This window comes from Magnolia sinica, chromosome 11 (genome assembly GCF_029962835.1).
Source record: "Magnolia sinica isolate HGM2019 chromosome 11, MsV1, whole genome shotgun sequence".
Taxonomy (NCBI): domain Eukaryota; kingdom Viridiplantae; phylum Streptophyta; class Magnoliopsida; order Magnoliales; family Magnoliaceae; genus Magnolia; species Magnolia sinica.
The window spans coordinates 77,796,665-77,814,577 of NC_080583.1; the positions used below are offsets into that span (position 1 = coordinate 77,796,665).

The following is a 17,913-nucleotide window of genomic DNA, read 5'->3' on the forward strand; positions in this document are numbered from 1 at the left end:
CGGACCCTCAACTGGTCGAGGTAAAAAATCATGGCTTGCTGGACTTTGAGTCGAGCGACCCTTGACTAGTCGAGTAGCGTCCTCGACCAGTCGAGCGGCCTACTCGACTGGTCAAGCAGCTCCCTTCGACCAGTCGAGCAGGCTACTTGACTGGTTGAGCAGCGCGGTGAAACATCCGTTTTTTCAACCGGCTGATTTATCTCTTTTCTGAACTGAGGAGGAAAACCCCATCACTAATATCTGACTTCATTAAGTTGCGAGCTTGCCAATCCAGTCCTTAATCACTTCCAGATGCCAATGACCCTTTTAATCCAATCTGTCTGAATTTTTAAGGCCTTTTAGGTCAGCATGAGGTGGTTTCTATCAAAATAGTGAGTGTTTCGAGTCTCTAAAAGATCCCGGTAATTTGGTCATGGTCGGATTGGTCGGGCCCTGATATGCTAAGCAAGACCATTGATTGTTCCTAGGACAATGCTGAGAATACTCATACCATACTTTTATGGTTGTTCAATGATTCTCAAGTTGCCCAGAGATGTCTTTATCAAGGCTTAGTTGGAGCTGAAGAGTAGCTTCTTCTCACTTTATGTAGAGTGTCTGAAAACTATAAAGGGATGATAAGTTGCGATGCGCTCGACTTCTTCATGGCCTTTTTTACGAATTTCAGTCTTGGAACCCTCACCAAGAAGTAGAGAAACCTAGTTCCAGTAAAGGATTTCCTTGAAAGTAAGGTGTGAATGATCTAGAAACATTCAAGAACATCCTTATGCATACATGTATAAGTTTTAAATTTATAGTTTATTATTACTATTTTTATTATTTTTATTTTTATTTTTTTGTTTTTAAGATTACAGTTTATTTTTTATTTATATAATTGATGCATTGATCGGTCCATTATTTTTCTATAAAGTCTAACAACATTCCTATTAAAGAGAATGGTGAGACCTTAATCCCGCACAAGCCGTATACATCCGCACATCCGCGCGTCCTAGGGATCTGCTCTTTCTGTAAGGTTGCAAACAATGTTTAGACCTTCTCCTTAAAAATGGAAATTGATGGCTTAAAAATATTATTGGGAACCACAAAAACGCATGGGTCCACCACCAATGTGTCTGTGAATTTATATATCCGTTTCCTAAGTTTCTCAAGCGAATGTTATTCCCCTGTGGAGATGGATTTCTGGTTGATATCTCGGTGGGGCTCATTTTTCTTCCGATAACATCAACTTCCTGTTAGCCGGGCGAAGGCAACTCGTGTTAGTTAACTCCATGCAACCATTTAGCTTAGATACGAACCTTTTTTTCTTTTTTTCGTTTTTTTTTATTGTCGTTTCAAAAGGTCACCATGCAAGTCTCCTGTCATGTCAAGCAGCATTCTCCTGAGAAATGCGTTTTGCTCAGTGCACGCGCATGTGCATTAAAGCTCATGTACATGCCATTTATGTGATAACACAGTATATTTGTGCGAGATCAAATTGCATCAGGTTGGTCTGACCTTTTATATGGTCTCGGAAAAATAAATCTGTAGACTAATCTTGTGTTCCCTATATAAGCAGATGGACGAATTTTTCAGAGTCATACATTTATTTTACAAAATGTGGCCAATATTTCAAGTTGATCATCATAAATCTTGAGTGAGAGCATCGAGATAGTGGTCTAGTTCTAACAGATGGATTGAATCTTGGAAATATCTTTCCATAATGATACGTGTGTGGTGTGTACGTTAGCTTTTTTGCACCTGCGAGGGTGGATGGGAAAGCTGTCTTGTGTATGACGTCTTGGGAAGGGTAGATTTCAAAGGAAACGGATTGGCGACTGACCCTGAGGCTAGTGGTCGGTGCTCTGTGGGACCACCATGATGTATGTATTTCATCCATTCCGTCCACCCATTCTGCCAGATCATTTTATATTATTAACCCAAAAATGAGGTTGATCCAATTCTCAAGTGGACCGCACAGTGTTGATTGAACGCCCACCATTAAAAACTTCATCAGGGAAAAGTTTTGGATCAGCTATATATTCCCCTCATCCAAGTATGTATGACCTAATAAACAGGTTAGATGTCAAATAACCATTACAGTGGGCCTCAGGAGGTTTTTAATGGTGGACATTCAATCACTACTGTTTTCCTATGGTGTGGTTCACCTGAGATTTATATCTACCTCATTTTTGTGATCAATACCTAAAATTATCTTTCAAAGTGGATGAACGGCATAAATAAAACACATACATCATGGTGGGTCCACATAGCACCGACCACTGGTCACTTCGTTGATGGCAGCGTCACTAGCCAAACCGCTTCCGAATTCAAACAAGCAACCCCGAACACGTGCTACTCGTAACTTATTCTGGAATAAAATTCTCCTTGATCCAGGTGGGCCATTCTTTGATCGCTAAAAACCATTGGATAGGATGTATTCACAAAGGATTGCTCATGGGTCCCAAAATCACAATGATAGGATGATCAAAGCCATCCGATAAAGGGCATACAAGATGGTTGGTTAGAGTGAAAACTTCCCAACATTCATCTTGCAAGGCCTTAGACTTATGGCTTTGATCATTCTATCGACACGAACAATCTGGGGTGGACCCTTCTCATATGCCTACTCCATGATCCTAGCTTGCCCCACCTAACAGTGGAATTTGCATCCGAGAAATTTCATTGTATTTTTCAGTTAGAACCTTTATATTATGTTGGGGATTTGTGCTACGGAATCACACAGATATGGATCTAGGATAGCAAACTAAAAGCACCAAGCAATCATAAGAGAAACGCAAAGATCTAATATGGAAAACCCTTTAAGGAAAAAACCACGGCGCAAAGTGACAAAATTTCACAATGAAAATAGAAATTACAAAGAGCAAGGACTTACCCGATTCGAACAACATCGAATCTCACCCTTGCTGCACCCTTTAGAAACCTTAAAATCCTTTTAAGAACCCTTAAAATACATTTAGAAAGCCTTAGCATTACTTAGAAAAATCATAGGGACCCCTTATTTATAGTTTAGGAAACTCCACTTACGCACATCTCTGAAACTGCCTCAAATTTACGTAGTCCACACAGCATCTGCGTAAACTTCGACTGGTTGAGCCTGGGCTTCAACTAGTCGAAAGGCACCTTCAACTGGTCGAGCCTATCCCTCGATTGGTCGAAGACCTCAGGATTTTTAGAAACCTTGCTGCTAGATTTCGAGTTGAGCGGGCTTCAACTGGTCAAAGGGATCCTCAACTAGTCAAGTCAGCCCCTCGACTGGTTAAGCAGCGCGGTGAAACTAGATTTAAGGCATCTGTTTTACAACAATCTCCACCATGTCTTCAATATTTAACTATGTAATTACTTGACCTCTTCTCTTATCTCTGCATCACATCATAGCTTCTCGTGTACACTTCGTTCTTCTTTTTCACCATTGCCAAGCCTAGAGAAGTTGCATAAAACTTGAACTTCTTTGTAGGAACGTTTTAGGTGAGCATGTCTGCCAGATCAAAATCCACATACCCAACCACTTTTGCTCTTGTCTTTTCAAAAGTAAAGATGTAGTCTTCTTTTTTTTTTGGAGAAACTAAGATTTCATTGATATGAACAACCAAGATACGACAAAACGAGCAGAGATTCGGGCGCACCCGGGCAGACATAATGAAGCCCGAACCACCTATCATGTGACTATACAATGGAAGGGAAAATACATGAAAAGGGTTATGATTTCCTAAGCGCACCTAGGCCCACTTTGTCAAGAAAATAAAGGCCCCTAATCAACCTAGGGAGAGCGGACTTCATGATCACCCAAAAAAATCCTGATTGGCCGCTCCTAAACGAGCAAGGCCATCAGCCGGCCCATTGATTTCTCAGGGAATACGCGAAATGAGAAAATTTTCTTTTTTTTTTAAGAATTTGGATTCTCGATATCCAGTAATTCCATTTCCAATGGAGGTGGGACAGTCCCTTGAACGCTTCCATGACAAACGAAGAGTCTGATTCTATAAGCACGTCATGCAACCCCTGTGCTATGCAGAATTGCATCGCATCATAAAGGGCCCAGAGCTCCGCCCTGTTATTTGAGGCGTGACCGTAGCCTTGAAAGAAAGAAAAAATCAGATCTCCATCAGCATTTCTGCATATACCACCACCCCCAGACGGACCGGGATTGCCAGAGGGAACCCTGTCAATATTTACTTTTACCTTGCCCATTGGAGGTCTGGTCCATTTTACTAGCTGGCATGGTGAAGACAGAAGAGAGTTGTGCGAGCAATCGAGACGGAGGGCGAGTGTGAACGAAGCCTGGGAGCCATGTAAAAGTTTCCTGAGAAGCCATTTAACCTTCCCAATAACCTTGCTGCTAGTAGGTCTTGTCCCATCATATTTGGCTGTGTTCCTTGCTTTCCAGATCTCCCACACTATGAGGCATGGAGTTATGCGTCGAAGAATAGAGGATTCTGTACCTAGGTGATTAGAGTTCCACCATCTAGAAAAAGTACTAGCAATGGAGGGAGTAGGGGTGTGCTGGATACCACAAATGTTGCTGAACTCGTTCTAAACATTAGACGCTAGAACCCCCCAACAGAACAAATGTTCCAACGTTTTAGCATTTGGAGAGGAAATCTGCCCACTATCGCAGCAAAAACACCTGGATGCAAGGGAAATCCCTCAAGATTGAATCCTGTCATCCGTAGGGACAGCTTGATGAAAGAGTCTCTAGATGAAGATGGAGACCTTGTTGGGAATTTGACGATGCCAAATGCATTTGGCCCAATCCATTTCTTGCCCTGCTGACCTACAAACCGACCATCCATATTTGACCAAAAAGTAGCTTGACCGATCAAGGGGCTAGATGCGACGATTTGGCTAATCCGACGTACAGAACCCCGCGTGAATAATGTGCTCCTTCACCCCCGCAGGGAGCAGATCAGCTGCAGGTGACCAAGTGTTGAAGCCATCCGGGGTAAGAAGCTCACTAATAGACATGTGGAGCAGAGAATTTGAAAGGGGCAGATCGATGAGGTCCGCTAACCGCCCAAGCCCAGTCCAGTTCTCACTTCATATATTTATGGAACCATGCCTAATCTTCCAAATGACGTGGTTGTCAAGTACAGGTGAAAGCGAGTTTCCACATGGGGGAGATGGAAGATAGGGGGCGCCTGAATTCTCACCCTCAAGGGGGCCGTACCTTGAAGCAGCAACCCGCCCACAAGCTTTTGTGCAAGCCAACTTTGGTAGACCATGCCATCTTCAATCTAAGCACCGCCATAACATCACTGAGCTTTCTAATTTCCAAGCCACCCTCTTTGGCCTAGATATTTTGTCCCAGTTGATCCAATGACATTTGCAGTTGCCTTAATTCCAGCCCTAAAGAAAATTGGAAAAGGATGATTCCACCCAATGGAGGATTTGTGACGGAATCAACGCTGTCGACATAGCGTGAATTGGAATACCGCAAAGGACGTGATTGAGAAGCGTACACCTGCCTGCCTGAGAGAGAATCCAAGCTTTCCATCCTTGAATTTTACTTTCGATTTTTTCCAGCAAGGGACAAAAGAGGGAGACTCTTGCCCTTCCTTTGAATAACGGAATCCCAAGATATGTGAATGACAAGGAGGAGCATAAGGTACCAATACGCCGCTGAATATTTCTAATCCTATTGACTGGCATTGAGGAGGCAACATGTGTACAACTTTTATGGAAGTTGATGAGTTGACCCGATGCCGCTTGGTAGGAAGAGAGGAAATCTTTCACTGCTTTGATTGAGGAACTGCCTCCATTGAAGAAGAGGACCGTGTCATCGGCGTAAAGGTGTGAAATCTGTTTGCAGCCATGTTTGAGCCTGAACGGGACACATTTCTGAGAAAGGATGAGTTTGGCAAATCCTCTACTGAGAACTTCAGCCACAAGGATGAACAAGCTCAGGGACAAATGATCCCCTTGGCGAAGGCCTCTGGATGACTTGAAGAAGCCGCAAGCGGATCCGTTGATAAGAACTGAGAACCAATTGTTGGTCAAGCACTTTTCGATCATGTGAATCCAATTTTGAGAGAAGCCAAATCGTTGAAGGACCTTGAGAAGGAAATTCCATTCTAGGTGGTCATACGCCTTTTCCATATCAAGCTTTAAAATAACATTCCCACCTCTGACTTTTCTCGCAATCTCACGAACCATTTCCTGCGCTAGAGCCACACTCTCCATAATTGAACGCCCACGAACAAAAGCTCCTTGCTCTTGGGAAACAATATTCGGGAGAATGTACGCCAATCTATTAAAAATTACTTTTGCAAAAATTTTGTAGACGTAGTTACATAGATTGATGGGGCGGAAGTCCGCAAAGGCTCTGGGGGCAGTTTTTTTGGGATCAAACATATGAGCGAAGTCGAGAACGCACAAGGCAGATTTCTGCCTAGGAAAAACTGAGTAATCGCTTTGTGAATATCGGGGCCGACGATATCCCAACAAGAAGCAAAGAAAACCCCCGATATACCATCTGGTCCGGGGGCGCTATCCCAAGGTATGGACAAAACCGCTCTTTTAACCTCATCTAAAGAGGGGTAGCTCATGAGGAAAGCATTGTCTGCAGTCGATATCGCCTGTGGGATCGAGTCTAAAAGGCTATCTTGAATATCATTCAGTTCCAAAGTGAACAACTTGGAGAAGAAACGCACAGCTTCTTCTTGTATCAGTGTTGGGTCAGAGGTGGAGACTCCTATTTCCAGCTGAATTTCCTCAATACTAGCCCACCTAGTCTTATCTGTGGCTAACATGTGGAAATATTTCGTATTTTGGTCACCTTCATTTAGCCAGTTGTTACGCGATTTCTGCTTCCAAAAGATCTCTTCAGCCAACTCCAAATATTCAAGTTGTTTTCTAGCTGCATGAAGCTCCCCCTGGCTGATTTGCTGCGACGTTTGATTCTGATTTTTCATCCTGGCAATCTCACTGCTACCCAATATTGCTAGCCAGGGTATTTACTCACAACACCGATAGCCTATGAAATAATTAGTCTAATACAGACCATGGTATGCACTGCTAACCGCATTCGAATAAGGCTCATGAGACATATCCTGTTTTTCCTCATCTGTTTTGTGACATGTCCTGAGGAAAACTTGAGGAGAGATGCGTAAGGAACGCTCTCTAGCTTTGCCTGGTCCATTGCATCCTTGATCAAAACCTACACAAGGTATTCTACCTGTGATTACCAAACCCGCTCCTCTTCTAGTCTCAATGCCAAGAACCATCTTTGTAGCCCCCCGATCCTTCATCCTGAATGTTCCACTTAACCGAGTCTTCAATACATTAATTTTAGACATGTACATAATTGGCAATCTATATGTCATCAACATATAATTCCTAGCTCACTATGAAATAATCAAACCATTGCCTAGGTGACAGGTCGTATCACGACCTCCTACAAACTCTTTTTCTCAGCCCCTTTAACTTCGAACTGCTCTGGTTGCTTCATGTAGATCTACTCTTCCAATTTCCTTTACAGAAGTGCAGACTCGACATTCGTCCTTCCATCTCGAGATCACATTGGCCAACCAACGCCAATCACGGATCTAATAGATACCTGTTATATCGTTGGCGCGAATATCTTTGAGAAGTTGATCCCTTCTCTCTGAACATAACCCTTCGATACCAACCTCGCTCTGTATCTATGTTGTATCCTCCTGAAGATCCACCTGCATCTAACCGCTTATCTCCACTAGAAGCTCCACCAACTCCCATGTGTCGATCTAGTACAACGAGTTCATTACATCACCTGTAGTCACTTTCTACTTCTTAGTGCTAGGCTCACCTAGAGCCATCTGAATAGAAGACAGATCCCTTACGATATTGGAGTCGTCTATGTACCTTGCCGATATCCTGCAATTATGCTGTGTGATTCTTCTCACAGGTGGCTGCTCCACTTGCTCCATATCTCTGTCCACATGTCTCAGCCTTCATGCCTTGCCCGTTCATGTGAACATGCCTAACATGCCACACACATGCAGAGGTGGAATCCACTACAACCATTGCAGCTCCACCTGTTGAAGTGCTCTCAATCAACCTGTAAACATGCATTATCGAGTCGTTGCGCTTTCATGATTACTCGTACCCCCTCAGATATTTTAAGGACACCATCAATACTTGTGAACCTGTACCTTATAGCCTCAAGTGCACCAAGAGAAATCAGGCACTTTTTCATGTCAGGAACATGCCTCACCCTAGTCAAGGTACGCTGTCCCATCAAACATCTTGATATGCACCATACCAATAGCCACAACATTACAGGTATTGTCATTGCCCATAAATACCTATCCACTATCGCACTCCCTGTACCTAGTGAACCAACTCCGATGAGGAGTCATGCGAAAGGAGGCCCCTGTGTCTAGAATCCACTCGCCCCTACGATCATCGTATGGCTGTCTGATCGTAGACACAAACAAAACATCATCATCACATTCACTCAATCCATCTAATGTAGCATCTTTAGCCTCTTTGTACGAAGCCTCAGATTCTTCTCTCTTAGATTTAAGATTTTCATAATCCTTCTTCGCATGTCCTTCCATTCTACAATTCTAATACTTTAACTTACCTTTGCCCTTACCCTTGGATTTTAATCTAGAACTTGAAAATCATGTACATTGTTTAGAATTTTTACCCCTCGTAAACAGTGCATCAAAAGATGCCCCCATGTCACAATTTAGCTTTCTCATAACCTTCCCTTAAATGGCTAAGATAACGGTGTTGACACTAATGGTTTTATTTGTAGTACACATCATGTCCTTGAATGACTCATACGACGTCGGAAGAGAATTCAGCAACATACAACTTGTTCTTCATCTTTCATCACTTCCTCCATATCCAGCAATTTGTAAACCAGTTTATTAAAGTTGCTGATGTGAACCTATAGATCTCCACCCTCTGCCATCTTGAAGTTATAATACTGACGCTTCAAGTGTAGGCGATTTTCAGAGGATTTTTTTGTATAGACATCGTCTAACTTTGCCTATAACTTAGCCACGGTTTTCTCCCTCATGACATTGTAGAGAACCTCATCCATGAAACATAAACGGATCGAAGATAAGGCCTTCTTATCAAGAGTATTCCAATCATCATTAGTCATAGTAGACTTTCGCTCCTTAAGAGCACCATCTTTACATTGCTTGATTAAGGAACTAATCATCTTAATCTTCCATAACTCAAAGTATTTTTTCTTGAGTACTTCTCAATATCATATCTAGTGCTACCCATTAATGTTAATCCCTCATATTCAAATTTGTGCCCCAGCAATTGCTCTGATACCACTTGTTGGGGATTTGTGCTGCGGAATCACATAGATATAGATCTAAGATAGCAATTCAAGAGCACCAAGCAATCATAAGAGAAATACAAAGATTTAACGTGGAAAACCCTTTCGGGAAAAAATCATAGCATATGGCGACAAAATTCCACTATGAAAATAGAAATTACAAAGAAAAAGGACTTACCTGATTCGAACAACCTTGAATCTCACCCTTACTACACTCTTTAAAAACCCTAAAACCCTTTTAAGAACCCTTAGAATATATTTAAAAAGCCTTAGCATTACTTAGAAAGACCCGAGGGACATTTATAGTTTAGGAAACTCCACTTACGCACCTCTCTAAAACCGCCTCAAATTTACGCAGTCCGCGCAGCATCTGCGTAACCTTCGACTAGTCGAGCTTGGGCTTTAACTAGTCGAAGGGCACCTTCGACTGATCGAAGACCTAAGGATTTTTAAAAACTTTGTCGTTGGACTTCGAATCGAGCGAGCTTTGACTGGTCAAAGGGATCATCGACTAGTCGAGCCAGCCCCTTGACTGGTCGAGCAGCGTGGTGAAACCAGATTTAAGACATCTGTTTTCTATAGATCATGATTGAAATTTTAGATTTATCTAACTATCCTAGCCTTTGATTAATAAGGACTTGTAGGTTGGATTTGAAACATTAACGATTTTCATTTTAACCCTCCAGTCGCCCACAAATCTGTTAGTTGTGAAATAAAACCAATGGATTTTTCAGTTTTTTTTTTAAAAAAAAGAAAGGTGGACATATTCCACCAGCAATATATTGAATTAATAGGATTTACAGCCATTCGGGTGGTCCGAACAAAAAAAATAGGACCACGCCTATCATATAGGAAGAACAGAAAATGGCTACACAAAAAGATAGACAATCTAGGCTAGATGCAGAAGCACCCGACTTCCAGGATGCCGCATAAATCTGACGAAGAGAAGATGAGAGTCAGCCCCTCCCAGAGCAGCTGCTGAAAACCCAGCCGAAGAAGGCCCTGCTGAAAACAGAGGAAAGAAATTCTAGGTAGAGGTGAAAGAGGCCTCCAAGGAGAGCTAGAGTTAGATGAAGCTCGGAGAAATGAACATTAGGATGGAAGGACTTGCCCGTAGGACCTTCTAAATCATGTCTATGGATTTATATAGTTTAGTTTGAGTTTATTCTATGGCTTGATGATGTGTTTGAGCATGTGTATCAACCACCATGCACTAGCAGAGTATCAAATTGTATATAAATAAGTGGAAAGCGTCTACCTTGAATGAAACCTAAAGCTAGGCAGCAAGAAATTTAGGTGTAAGAGTAGGGAAGCATCGGTTTTAAAAGGATCTTGCAACTGTACACTTGTTGTTTCCTTGTCAATTACTAAAATACTATTCTTTTTTCTATTTAAAACCCTTCTCATATGCTTTGATAATCTAATGTATGATCAACTTGAGAAATCATTCTCTTTCCTCCTCGATGGTATTGTCCACCTTGTGGTGCAACTTGGGCAAGTTGGAGGTCAACCCAGGTGCAACACAACGTCAAGATGACCCAACCTACAACTGGGCCCGACCTGAATTCTAATCCAAGGTGCATAACCCAAACTCAACCTAAAGTCATCTCTTCACCCTTGTCCTGTTAAAAATCATTGGCTAGCATTAACTTAATTAGGTTACTTCTAAGCATAATATAGTCCGAGTCAAAATAGGAATATAGTCAACTAGGTATTATTTTTTTTTCAAAAAAAGTTATTTCATTGATTGGAGAAGAATGTACAAATAGCAGAGATTTCGAGCAGGCCCATAAACAACAAGGGACGCAGGCCCACCTATCATAAGAGAGAAGGAGAAGAAAAGGAAGTGAGAAAACAATTAGCCTTCCCTTAAATTCCCCAGGCCAACTCTATCAAGGAAGAGGATACCTGAGATAGGAGAGGGAAGGTCGGCTGTAGAGTTGAAGACTCTATTCACTTAGTCAGCGCTGCCCCTACGGGCTAGTGCATCAGCCAAATTATTTGCCTCCCTGGGCATATGGGAAAGGACGATCTTCATGGTTTGCATGAGCGATCTGATTTTGGTCCACCAGTACCAAAGGGCCCATGAAGGGGATGAAGCATGGAGTAGGGATGTAACTGAAGAGTTGGAGTCTTTTTCTACCTCCACCTTGGAAAGACCTCGATTAACATAATGGGAGAGGCCCTCCCATATTGCCCTGATTTCGGCCCGCGAATTAGACCTAAAGTCATAACCAGACGCAAATGCGAGTAGGACGTTTCCCGAGCTGTCTCTCCCCACTTCGCCTCCACCCGAGGGGCCAAGATTACCCAAAGATGAGCCATCAACATTAATTTTGACCCAGCCCCTCTGAGGTCTCACCCATTTAACAACATAGACTCTTCTCGCATTCGTAGTGGTCCCTCTAATCCCTAATGTAGCAAAGGTGGAGGTGCTAGCTCTGTTTAGAATTTTTTTTTTTTTTTTTTTTGGGGGGGGGGGGTTTCCTAAAACCCATAACTCTTTGAATCGATCTGGACTGAGAGGCAGAGAGGACGAAGGAACTTTTATGGTCATTGATCTTCTGACCCGAAGCCGATTGGTAGAGGGAAAGGAAGTGCTTGATACGTCATAGGGAGTCGAGGCTACTATTTGCAAAAAGAATGGTGTCGTCAGAAAAGAAGAGATGGGAAACTAACGGACAGTTCTGACTATTCCTAAAAGGATGGTAGCGGCCAGAAACAAAAAGATCCCGGAAGCCTCGGCTAAGGACCTCAGTTGTAATAATGAAAAGCCTTGCTTCTTAGAGTTGTGGTGTTAGTAGATTAGAATAGGAATCTCTATTTTATATAAGGGCTTATACTGATACGTACACAACAACATGTAAAAGCTTACTGAGTTTTCTCGTACTTTTGAAATAAGTAGTTTTTGTCTTTTAGCCTCTCTTCTCGTCTCTTTGTATTCTTTTTTTTCTTTTTATTTCTTTTTCTCCGTAAATGCTAAAACCCTTCTCTCCGTAGCCTTGCTTATGTGACTTTTTAGTTCTCACTCAAATATATGTGATAATTTCTAACATGACTTATCCTCACTCAAATTTGCTTAACCCAAACCCAAACCCAACCCAAATACAAATTAGGTTGACATTTTTCAACCCAAACCCATGTACCTTGACAACCTTACCCAACCTAACTTGAGCTCAAGTTAGGTCAGTGGGGTTTTGGTTTAACGTAACCCAAGTTAAGGTGTTGCATCCACCCAAACAAAAAGATCCATTGTCTTGTTTAAAATTTCGCTTCCTCATAACCAGTGCATTTGTAAAAGTACCTACATTACCATTTTTTTCTTATCGGCTTCAACTGAAGGGCTGAGATAACGGTCTTGACATGAATGGTTGTTCTACTGGTACACAAAAAGTCCTTAAATGACTCATACGAAGCTAGGAGAGAATTCAATAGGATACATATCTGATCCTCATTTTTCATCATTTCCTCCACATCCAGCAATTTACAAATCAACTAGTTGAAGTTACTAATGTGGGCCTCAACTTCAGCCCCCTCCTCCATTTTCAAATACAAACGATTTCCAAGAGATTTCTTTGTATATATGTTCTTTAATTTCGCCCATGTACTTGTTGAAGTTTTCTCTCTCATGACATTGTAAAAGACTTCATCCATTAAGTACAATTGGATAGAGATTCTCGCTTTCTTATACATTTTGTTCCATTCATCTTCAGTCATAGATTCCGGCAGATCTCCCATCCCACACCAAAGGACTCATCTTTCTAGACAAGGTGGGGCTTGAATCGATAAGAAAACACTAGGCTTCTTTCTCATTTTCCCACATGATAGGTTGCCCCGGTCTCTTTTTGCTCTGGGCAACCCGAAGCATTTCTTGTAAAAAAGAAGTCATTCTACTTGGAGTTTGTACTGTCATTTTGCTGTTGGTTCTGTCGGGTTCGGCCCATAATCTTTTGTTGGGTCCCACCCTCTCAGTTGTACATTTTCACTAATTAATGAAATTTACAATCTTCTTCAAAAAAAAAAAAAAAAAGCTAACGGAAAAAAAAAATGGCTGTGCAATTTTACCTCATGCTGCTCGTTTTCTGTACACACCTTTCTTCTAAGAAACGTTTATATGCATTAACATGAAAAAAAAAAAAAAAAGATTCTAGTCACTTCAAGGAGGACATCGTCCAAACCTTGCTGAACTAGAAGACTGATCATCTTGACCTTTTATAGTTCAAAATTATTTTTTTAAAAAAATATTTTTCAACATCGAACTTTGGGTTAGATGTCATTGATGCTATGCTTTCATATTCAAACTACTTTCCAATGTTAATGCTCCGATACCACTTGTTGGGGAACCGCGGAAGCACACAAAGATGAATCAAGCAAAGTACTCCAATCGCACAACCAAGTTCAAATACAAACAAACCGAATTTTATGTGGGAAAACCCCTGTGGGAAAAAATCATGACACGAATCAACAGTAATGCACTATGAAAGTAGAAAATTACAAGAGATAGAGATTACCCGATTTGAACAAGCCTCGAATCCCCCTTACAAGCCCTTGAAACCTATTGGAATAAAATGAAAAACAAATCCCGCACTTACGCAATTTTGCACGCACGTTCGATAACACATTCAATGGCATCAACGACCTGTTGATGGCATCAAACCCTTTCATTGTCATTGATCATAACACCAAAACATTTCAACAATTAAATATGGATTTTCTGAATTTTTCCAATGGCACCTTCGATGGGACTTCGACAACCTGTCGATGGCATCGAACCCCTTCGATGGTATCTAGCAGAATACTACAAATTGTCTAGCAACCAACATGGGATTTTTGGATTTTCTCGATTGCATCGAGCAACTGTCGATGGCATTGAACGGTCTTTCGATGGCATTGACAGACCCTACTGCTGAAAGATTTGATACATCAACAACACACAAACGATACATTAATGAATTTTATTCTAAATTTAACCACCAAAATGAACCATTTTTCCCTATGATTGTGGAATATCACATTGTCCTTAAAACATTCAACTAGTCCTTTTATTCACATTTCATTGTTAATGTAGCAAATATGCTTGTTACATATATATAGATAAAATATCATCAGACAACTCATGAATGGCTTTTGATTATTATAGTGTTATATAAATGTAGGCGATATTTAGAGGTTGGATGGCAACAGCTATAACTGATTTATGATTACTGAATTTTCAATGGATGTGTTTGGCTTTTCCACAGTTTATCCTAAATTCCGGTTTTTAAAAAAAAAAATTCTTTTATTTACCTTACCCCATGTTTCCTGTTTTCTTATAAGTTCTAATATTACAAAAATCCTGTTTGGCTTTTGCATTTACCACAGCATGCTCAACACGCTCGAGAAGTACCAAAGATGTAGTTACAATGCAGTTGAAGCTAGTGCTTCCGCAGGGAATACACAGGTAGTTGTATCTAATCTGTTCTACATTTGGTGGTTTTTTGGGAAATGCAAACTGTAAAGATTGATGTGTCTCAGTTCTCTATACATGCATTCTTGTCTATGTGTGTGTGCATTATTTCTTTAGTCCCACTGTTGCATGTAGATATCATTTATTTTTACGTATTGTTAACGGGTTTCTTTTCATCTTTTAATTACTAGGGATGATCTGTTTGGATAGTAGGCAAAAAAATGGATGAGTTTTTCCATGATAGGAAATTTCACTATATTTAGATGGCACGAGGAAATATTAGATATACAAGAAAACAATTAGGATTCAAACATCATGGTCAAATTCTAACGTACAAGATATATGGTGAATACAGTAGGTGCTTTATGAGATTTCAAGATTTATGAAAATACAATCACTATCCCATTCGCATGAAGTATTTATGAGAAGTAAGACATCTTGCAATGTGATTGTAGAATTATTTATTTATTTATTATTATTATTTTTTGTTAGGAGAGTAGTAAAATAGTACAAGGATTAGTTGTAAGGTGACGGGAAATTTTGTCTAAGTGTAATACTAATAACATGAATTCGAGACGGATCATTTTGGCTTTACAATCTGAAGAGGCAAAGGAGTGTGAATGTGAATGATATCTAATGGATTTTTCTTTGGTCTTTCTCGGCCACCGGAAGCATGGTATTAAAAAACGGTCATGTAATGGACATAGCAGTAATGGTGGGACCCGTTATGTGATATGCAGCTTTATATGTCGTTATAAAAGACAGGCCTGTGACTAAAAATGCAGAAGAAAGCTGAAACAGTTTCTTCTTTTTAAAATTATTTTGGCCACGGGCTTCTATTATATATAATGGCTATAATGTTGGCCATTACAACCACTATTATCATTATAGAATAACTTAGTCAAGACACCTATGTCATGCAGGATAAAATTGAGTTCTTGATGGAATTTTAACCACAAGATATCCAAAACTAAAGAAAACAAAAGGATTTTTCTTAATAGCCACCTGATTTTCAGCTTAATCAGACAACCACCTAAATTTTTTCCTTTAAATTTGAGCACCTACATTTTGAAGGGTTTCTTTATTTTACCACTTTCTATTGGATGAAAGTCACGACCATTAATATATTTCTAAAAATGACAAAAAAAGAAAAACCTTAAAGAAGACTTCTCTCCTTTCCTCACTAAAATCTCTCTCTCAAGCCTTATCTTTGTGGATAGATCTTTCCTTGGAAATATAAAACCATAGTTTGCAAACCAAGTGGGTCAAACCCGGGACTTGGGCTGGGTCAACCCGGCATAGTCACTAAGCTGGTCATTGGATTAGGAGAACCAGGAGTGTACAAGACTAGACCTCAGGTCTGGTTTTCGAGTCAATGCGTGACTCAGTTGACTCAGCTGACTTGAATGGGTGGGGCATGTCATTAAGTGCAGACTGTAATTTTTGAGTTAGATCAATTAAGTTATTTTACAATAAGAACGATAAAATATCATTTTCTGACCTGGCTGGTTAACCCACCGAGTCCTTGTAGGAGATTCGACCTGCCTGGTTAACCCATTGAGTCCTTGTTGGAGATTCAGACATGTGGAAATATCTTAATCTATATTGGAATAAATAAGAGAACAACAATCCAAGCAAATATATAGAGAATACATGATTTTTACGTGGAAAACCCTTCCAGGAAAAAACTATGGCACAAAGTGACGATCAATCTACCATTCAGAGGATATTACAAAGATGAAGAGAACTTACAGCCAAAAAAGCTTAGCTCTCCTTCTTAGAGGCTCTTACAATATATATTTTTTTTTAAAGCAAATAAAATTCAAAACTCTCTCCTGAAATTAACATAACTAACTCTAAAAGTCACTCTTTCATAAGGAAAATTCAAAAATACCATTCCAAGGATCCACTATGTTTGTAACTTCGTATTGTGCAATAACATGCTCTATCTACTGGAATGAAACCAAAATTATTCCCAAATTCAGCACATGATATTGTTGTTGTTACTTCATCAAGCAGAACAGCTATCAGGATTATCTAAGATTGAAAGCCAGAGCCGAGGTTCTTCAACGTTCCCAGAGGTAACTCTCTGCCTCTACTTCAATGTTGCTTTGGCATTTGAAAGTCAGAATAAGAACTTCTTATGTAGGGAGTTATTTGATACTCTTGGAAGCTTTTGGCACTTGACATGCATCATATTTCTAAAACTCAGTGAGTCGACTTGAATCTTGGTTGAGCCCACTTAACAAGATTTCGAGCCAAGTCACCATGAAACTTGCTGTGGCGAGGTTGAATCTATCACGACCACAGCCAAAGTCATCAAGTTAGCTTGTGGACTCGGATGGCTTGATGTGAGTCGAACCAAATAAGTGGGTGATTGCCCTTCACTCAGGCATGTCCTCCGATAAACTCAATGAGTTGGCTTCTAACTCAGTGCACCGAAAAAGGTTCAAGAAGTGTCACCCTCGCTGACTCAGTCGACTCAACACAGTTCAAACTGAGTCACCAGTCAACTCAGTTGGGTGGAGTTGATTTTGGCTCAAACAGAGTCGCTGGGTTGAGCAGCCATAACTGATGATTCATGGACTCTTATTTGTTGAAATAAGACATTCATATACTCTTTTTTTTTTAAACTGTCCAATAAATTTCCACCAATCTTGTGGTCATGGTAATCAAATAAGCGTAATTTTTGGTTCATGATACATCTAAACTGGGACCATAACTTGGACAGTTTAACTAGAATTACTTGTATTCTGCACATGTAAGTTCTAAGTGCCTGCATATCAGCCATCACACTCTGCCGGAGTATCATAGTTTTTGTCCTTTTTATATCATCCATCGCACTCATCGGTTCCTTACATTGTACCAGGAACCTTCTTGGCGAGGATCTGGACCCACTAAGTACCAGAGAGCTTGACCAACTTGAGAATCAATTGGAGATGTCCTTAAAGCGAATCAGATCCAAAAAGGTACTACAAACTACCAGTACTTATGCATCAAAAAAGGTACATTCACATATATGTATGTTATGTCTGAGCTCATTGATAAAAGAACGTTGAAAAAGACATGTACCAATGTCCCGGCTAATTGATAAAAGTATTTTGAAAAAGACATATATATGTACCAACATTATTATTGCGAGTGAGATAATAAAATAAAATTTAAAAGAGAGAGAGAGAGAGAGAGAGAAATT

At 40.4% G+C, this 17,913-nt stretch overlaps 1 protein-coding gene across 4 annotated transcripts in view; it reads left to right on the forward strand.

The window, feature by feature from the left end:
- Window positions 1–17,913, forward strand: part of LOC131219428 (agamous-like MADS-box protein MADS2) — a 65,241-nt gene that overhangs the window by 29,430 nt on the left and 17,898 nt on the right. For 2 of the 4 annotated variants that reach the window (XM_058214549.1, XM_058214552.1), the window contains exons 2-4: window positions 14,636–14,717; window positions 16,740–16,801; window positions 17,590–17,689. In XM_058214549.1, coding sequence (XP_058070532.1) covers window positions 14,636–14,717; window positions 16,740–16,801; window positions 17,590–17,689 — 244 coding nt within the window. Of the gene's footprint in view, window positions 1–14,635; window positions 14,718–16,736; window positions 16,802–17,589; window positions 17,690–17,913 lie in introns of all 4 variants that reach the window. The other 2 variants (XM_058214548.1, XM_058214550.1) reach the window with 2 other exon arrangements.